Consider the following 7,500-nt stretch of genomic DNA (forward strand, 5'->3'; position numbering starts at 1 on the left):
ATTTTTCATTAAGTTTTTCAGTTGTTCTTTTACATATTCATGAATATATGGAAATATTCCTTTATTCAATAATCTGCTTATCTCTCCATGAACCTAATCTCTAAACCCATCTATTTAATTAATCAACATATCGACGTATCTCTATCGTTACCTATTCATCAGGTAATTAATTTATTCATTCATTTGTTATTCACGAGAGAAATCTAAATTTTGAAAAGGTTAATCATCGAGAGTGATTTATTATTATTATTTTTTAATATAAAATTCTCAGTATTAATTTGGCGAAAGTTCCTAAGCGTTTCTAACCCTCTGGATAATCCCTTATATAATTAGAGTAATGAAAGTTGCTTTGTTTAGGTGAGTATGGCGAGGGTTGTTTGCTTTGATGGGGTAGTATGCTTTGAAGTTAGATTTTTGCTGTTTAAATATACGCTTCTTTGTGCAAAATGTGTGTGGGTATGTGTTTTGTGTGTGTGTGTGTGTGTGTGTGTGTGTGTGTGTGTGTGTGTGTGTGTGTGTGTGTGTGTGTGTGTGTGTGTGTGTGTGTGTGTGTGTGTGTGTGTGTATGTGTGTGTGTGTGTGTGTGCGTGCGTGTGTTTCTGCGTGTCTGTTTGTGTTAATGTACGCATGTGTATGTATGTGTATATGCACATATGTATGTGTGCATATATGTACGTGTGGTATTCATGACGAACAGATTGCAACAGGAACACGAAAGGGAAGAACAAGAAAACACACGAATATCCCGAAGGCCTTTTCGCTAATGCTTCGTCAGGGCCCGAGGAGGCATTAGCCAAAAGGCATTCGGCATATTCGTGTGTTTTCTTGTTCTTCCCTTCGTTCTCCCTGTTGCATATACGTACGTGTGTGCATATTTACGTGTGCGTATGTATGTGCATATGTACATGTGTGTATATATCCGTGTATGTATACGTGTGTGCGTACGTACGTTTGTGTGTATGGATGTTTACGTATGTCCTTACGCAAGTGCATTATCAAATATTTTTTCTCCATCAGCTAGTCCTCCTCCACACTCCTCCCACTTCTCGGAACTCCGCCTCCTAAGCCACGCCTTTCTCGGTAGTCCAAACGAGTGGCTTTTCCCGAGCAGAGAGTACAACATTTGGAAGCAAGCGAGGACTTTTATTGATCTGGTTCCTCGATTCAATAATTTACGTAGTACGGGGTTTTGATTCTTGGAAAACTATTGATTGGTAGGAGTTTCGAGAACGTGACTTGCGCAAAAATTGGAGCAGTGGGTGCCAGGCTCTCGTAGAATTATTTATGCAAATGCCCAGCGTGTCCTAGATAGCAAGCAAATATTATCCTGTGTGAGGAAAGGTTTTTGCTATTGTTCAGATTGGTACTTTCTCACGTGTTCAGGTCGTGTCTTTTGTCAATTTGCTGTTTGTTTTTTCTTCTTGTATCTTTTTTTGACATTTCTTTTCGCTTTTTCTCTATGTACTTTTCATCGCTCTTTCATCTTCAATATCCTCTTCATTTTCTCTTTCAGTTTCTCGCTCTTTTCTTTTCCTTCTCCTTTACACCCTTCGTTATTTAACATCTCTCTCTCCATTTTTTCTCTCTTTCCATCTGTCTCTCTCCCTACCTCCCACCCCCATCCCAACCCCCTTAGCATTACATATATAATAAAAATTCACAAAATTAACCACAAACATTATCACCAATCAATGACCTACTCCCTACCACTCTACCCACGAATATCTCCTCTACGGATTTTATGACAGCATCGTAAACCCTTAACTATCCACAACACATACAAATCACGGAATTAATCCAAAGACCCCTTATCTTCAGCCGAGGCACGCTATCTAGAAGACACGCCCCCCCCCCTCGCGAAGACACGCCCCCTTCCCGATAAGGTCTTGCTTCTGTCCATCGACCTAGGAGGCAACTGGTTTCGTCCGGAATTCATGCACGCAATCGGAACCGCTTCGAACTGGTTCTCTTCACTACGGGGTTTTCTTGTAAATAATCATAGATGATGAATGGATATAAAAAAGGAGATTAGATGAATAATGGATTGATTTGATGAGCGATGACGATGATGATGATGAATGATGAGTGTATGGTAAAGGTTAGTTTCTTTCTTTGTTCTTCGTCCGCCGTGAGAAGTCCGCTGTTTGGACAATTTTCTTCTGTTTTATTTTTTAAACCTTTTGGAATAAGTTCTTTGTTTGGACAATTCTCTTCTATTCTATTCTTTAAACCTTTTGAAATCCGTTGTTGGACATGGACCTTTCCCAGTCTTTTCGGCGTCGTTCTGTTGGACATAGGCCTTTCCCAGACTTTGTCCACGTCGTTCTGTTGGACATGGGCCTTTTCCAGTCTTTTCCAGGTTGTTCTGTGGTGGACATAGGCCTTTCTCAGACTTTTTCCACGTCGTTCTGTGTTGGACATGGGCCTTTCCCAGTCTTTTGCAGGTCGTTCTGTGTTGGATATAGGCCTTTCCCAGACATGTCCACGTCGTTCTATTGGACATGGGCCTTTTCCAGTCTTCTCGACGTCGTTCTGTGTAGGACACAGGCCTTTCCCAGACTCTTCCACGTTGCTCTGTATTGGATATAGGCCTTTCTCAGACTTTTTCCACGTCGCTCTGTATTGGACATAGACTTTCCACAGATAAGTCCACGTCGCTCTGTTGGACAAGAGGCGTTCCCAAATCTGTGCCTCCTCCGCCGCTCTTGTCGTAGTCAGGGCCATTAGTTGGACAGAAACAAGCCGGTGATTGAGGTATGGCTTGGGTCATAGGAAGGAAAAGGGGCATACCCTACCACGCCGTAAAACCCCAGCTTCACCCTATATGATGGATGATACGTTCCAGATGAGAGATAGCACAGGACACACACACACACACACACACACACGCACACACACACACACACACACACACACAGACACACAGACACACACACACACACACACACACACAGACACACAGACACACACACACGCACACACACACACACACACACACACACACACACACACACACATATATATATATATATATATATATATATATATATATATATATATATATACAGAGAGAGAGAGGGAGAGAAAGAGAAATATATTATTTATGTTTGACGTCAGAGCACCTTCGCTGATGACGTAAGAGTGACGAAAGATTAACCGCCAGATGATTAAGATGGAATTTTAACCCTTATGTGGAAAATATCGACTGGTATTTATATATTCTTAGGTGTGTGTGTGTGTGTGTGCGTGTGTGTGTGTGTGTATGTGTGTGTGTGTGTATGTGCGTATGTGTGTGTATGTGTGTGTGTGCGCGTGTATATGTGTGTGTGTATATGTGTGTGTGTGTATGTGTGTACGTGTGTGTGTCTGTGTGTGTGTGTGTCTGTGCGTGTTTGTATGCATTATCGAAGCAGGAAATAGTGTTTATGTGTGTGTGTGTGTGTGTGTGTGTGTGTGTGTGTGTGTGTGTGTGTGTGTGTGTGTGTGTGTGTACGTGTTTGTCTTTGTTTGTGTGTATGTATGTGTGTGTGCGTATGTGTTTATGTGTGTGTGTGTGTGTGTGTGTGTGTGTATGTGTGTGTGTGTGTGTGTGTGTGTGTGTGTGTGTGTATATATTATATGTGTGTGTATGTGTGTGTGTGCGTGCGTGTGTGTGTGCGTGTGTGTGTGTGTGTGTGTGTGTGTGTGTGTGTGTGTGTGTGTGTGTGTGTGTGTGTGTGTGTGTGTGTGTGTGTGTGTATGTGTGTGTGTGCATGTGTGTCTGTGTGTATGTGTGTACGTGTGTGTGTCTGTGTGTGTATATGTGTGTGTGTGTTTGCGTATGTGTGTACGTGTGTGTGTATGTGTCTGTGCATATGTGTTTATGTGTGTGTATGTGTATGTGTGTGCGTATGTGTGTGCGTATGTGTGTATGTGCGTGTATGTATGTGTGTGTGTACGTGTGTGTGTATGTGTCTGTGCGTGTTTATATGCATTATCGAAGCACGAAATAGAATTCCTCAGCTTCGCAGAAATCACGCACTGCTTTCAAGAGCGGAGAGTGGAAGATCGAGAATTTTTGCGAGAATCCGATTGGCGCAGAATTTGCAGCTAATCAACGACAGATTCGCCCGAGGTTATATAATCATCACCTTTCCCTGTTCTTCATTTGACATGCCTGTTTCCAGAAGGCTGGTCGGGTCGGGTATTAACGTGTCTGTTAGCTTTTCTTTCCGGTTTAAATTACTTTTTTTTTAAATTGTATTTTGTCGTGTTAGTGTTATCGTTATTATAGTGATGATGATTTTGGTGATGATGATGATGATGATGATAATGATGATTTTGATTATGATGATGATGATGATAATGATAATGATAATGACAATGATGATGAGGATAATGATGATGATAATGATGACAACGGCAACAACCATAACAAAACCAACAAAGCAAAAAGAACAACAAGAATAATGATAATAATGATGATTAAAACTATAATAATACGAGTAATACAAGTATAAGTATTAGTATCTGTCGCAAGTACAATCAATACCGTTTGTCCCAGCATTAAGAGAAAGCGCTTGCAGGTTGATTGCAGGATTGGTCAGTGTGCAAAAGTAATTTATCATCGAATATTTTCGAAATGTAGGTGTGTTTGCGTTTATTTTCTGTGTATTTGTGGGAGTGCGCTTCTGTTTACTCTAAACGTTATTGCTTTATATATATATATATATATATATATATATATATATATATATATATATATATATATATATATATATATATATATTTATATATATATATATATATATGTGTGTGTGTGTGTGTGTGTGTGTGTGTGTGTGTGTGTGTGTGAGTGCATATACATATATATACATATATGTATATATATATATATATATATATATATATATATATATATATATATATATATATATATATATATATATATATATATATATATATATATATATGTACGTACGTATACGCACACCCCCTCCCCCTCCCCTACTCCCTCCCGGACCCGCACCCCCTCCCACACACCCCACGCCAACTCACACACCTCATTTCCATTCCAGAAAATTCGAGAAGCTAACGATCCACTGCCAGCGCTTCGTCGACTTGATTCCCGTTTCCTTCGTCCTCGGGTTTTACGTCAACATCGTCATCCAGCGTTGGTGGGACCAGTACAAGACGATTCCTTGGCCAGATTCCTTGTCCGTCTTCGCTTCGACCTGCATCCATGGCCATGTAAGAAGAGGGAGCATGTGTATAATGTTTGGGATTTTTTTTTTTTACATGTTCGTTTGTTTGTTTATCTTTGTTTTTTTTGGGATTTGTTGTATGTTGTGGGACCTGTACAAGACGATTCCTTGGCCAGATTCCTTGTCTGTCTTTGCGTCGCCTTGCATCCATGGACACGTAGGGAGAGGGAGCATGTGTACAATGTTAGAGATTTTTTTTATTTTTTATGTTCGTTTATTTTTGTTTTGTTTTGGGATTTGTTGTATGATTGTAGTATGGTGTGTGTATAGTGTTGTAGGATTTTTTTTGTTATTTATTTTATGATTCTGATATGGGGCATGTGTATAGTATTTTGTAATTTAGAAAAAAATGTATGATTTATTGTATGATAATATGATGTATACATAAAAAGTTTTTTTTGAGGTCGGGATGTTATTATTTGTTTATTTTTCTAAAGTCATTTGTGTTGTTTGTTTATTTACTTTCTTGGTGTTTGTTTTTTTGTAGATGTCTTTGGTTTGTGTTTACTTTTAGAAGAGACGGTTATCGTGACGTCACCAGAAGTGTCACGTGATCACTCGGAGGCAGCGGTGGGCAAAAACAACAAAATACTTCGTTAAGTATTGGTCTGTCGCGAACATCGTCCCTTTTCTTCGGTTTATATAAGATTCGCATCCTTTTTCGCCCTTTTCTAAGAAACTTCGACATGGTAAACAGTTACATAATTATTGGATGTGCAAATGGACAGCAAAAAGGTTCAACTTTTGAGTTATAATTGCTTTCCGAAAGACCCCGAGAGAAGGAGGCTTTGGCTATCAATCGCAAGAACTTTGATCCTGCACCTGGGAGTGATGTAAGAGTTTGTGCTAATGGTACGTACGATAGCTTTTCTATAAAGATATTCTAAAATCTAAACGGTTATGTTATATCGTCATAACTCTTTCTAGGGGATTTATTTTTCCGTGGTTAGGTATAGGCCTAGGCGGTGGTAGATGTTGTGGGTGACTGGTTACTATTGAGTATGTTCTTTCACTTTAAATTTCAGTTAATTTGATTTTAAAACTTTCCCTGAACAAAGGTCGGAAGACATTAAATAGGAACAAAGTGAAGATAGTAAATCTAATGGCTGCTATACTGCCTTCTCAACAACTTCAGGAAATTTGCTGAAATCTTTTCAAGGTATCATGCGTGGGAATGTAAATTTAACCTTATAGAAATGTCTGGCTATTACGTCCGAAAAATATAGATAAAACAACTGTTTTGAGCAACTTTTCGAAAAACCAGGCCTAAAAAGCAAAGAGAGAGCAAGAAAGAATTTCAGAAGTTCATGAGAATTTAATCTTACGACTACGAACCAGTCTTAGTAAAAGCAGCATTGAGTACTTCCTTGTACCCTTCCAGAGATTTGTAGGCCTTTACTTCTTTTTATGTGTAAACACCAGGTGTTTGTATAAAGATCGGTCAACCAAACAATTAAACAATTAGTATGGCCCAGCAAATACAGATAGCTGTATTCTGATTTTTTCTTATATTGAATACCAAATTCCAATATCCTGTTTTGTTTTAAAACTTAAGAAAAATACTTGAAAGTTTCGAGTGATTTGTAGGCTTTCAACTCATCTGTGTAACTACCCGGCGTGTGTATTAGGTAGAGATGAATATAACCAAAACTAACATAGAACCAACCACTGGGGCTTTCAGAGGAGCCATCAGAGAGAGAGAAAGGATCTGGTAAGCTTTCTGTACCTTTAGAATACATAAGTTTATCATCATGACGTTTTCAGCAATTAAATCGAGAGATTTGTGGTAGGTTGACATCGTTCTCACAGCTGATTCCGCGGCCATTGTTGATCTTTTGGCCACCAGTGTTGTGCTCGAAAAAACGTTTTGTTTTTTTCATGACCGTCCCTATATTTTGTTTGATTGGTTTTCATGTTTTTTTGTTATTAATGTATTCTCATATTTTTGTTTAAATACTAAAATAAATTTGCTTGTTTTGCTGATGTAATCTACGCCAAGGAATGTTAGTCTTATCTTTACAAACAATCTTTTAGATAAACATTTAATCATCATTTTTGTTGTAAATCTACGGGTTTATTTGTTTGTGATTCGCCAATGTTTTCTGTGTTTGATTATCGACTATTATTCGTATATTCAATATATTGCTCAAATGTAATAAGAAAAATAAAACGCAGATGATACTGATCTACGAAATAAAACATGCAATCAATTTTGTGTGAAAGTGTGTCTGTATGTAAATACACAAACACACACACA

The 7,500-nt window shown here is 38.5% G+C and overlaps 1 protein-coding gene across 1 annotated transcript in view; it reads left to right on the forward strand.

The window, feature by feature from the left end:
- Positions 1-7,500, forward strand: part of LOC113800599 (bestrophin-4-like) — a gene marked incomplete at its 3' end in the record, with an annotated part of 43,236 nt that overhangs the window by 25,363 nt on the left and 10,373 nt on the right. The window contains 1 exon segment of the mRNA XM_070137259.1: positions 5,058-5,229. Within this exon segment, the coding sequence (XP_069993360.1) occupies positions 5,058-5,229 (172 nt within the window).

Source organism: Penaeus vannamei, chromosome 23 (assembly GCF_042767895.1).
Source record: "Penaeus vannamei isolate JL-2024 chromosome 23, ASM4276789v1, whole genome shotgun sequence".
NCBI classification, from domain to species: Eukaryota; Metazoa; Arthropoda; class Malacostraca; order Decapoda; family Penaeidae; genus Penaeus; species Penaeus vannamei.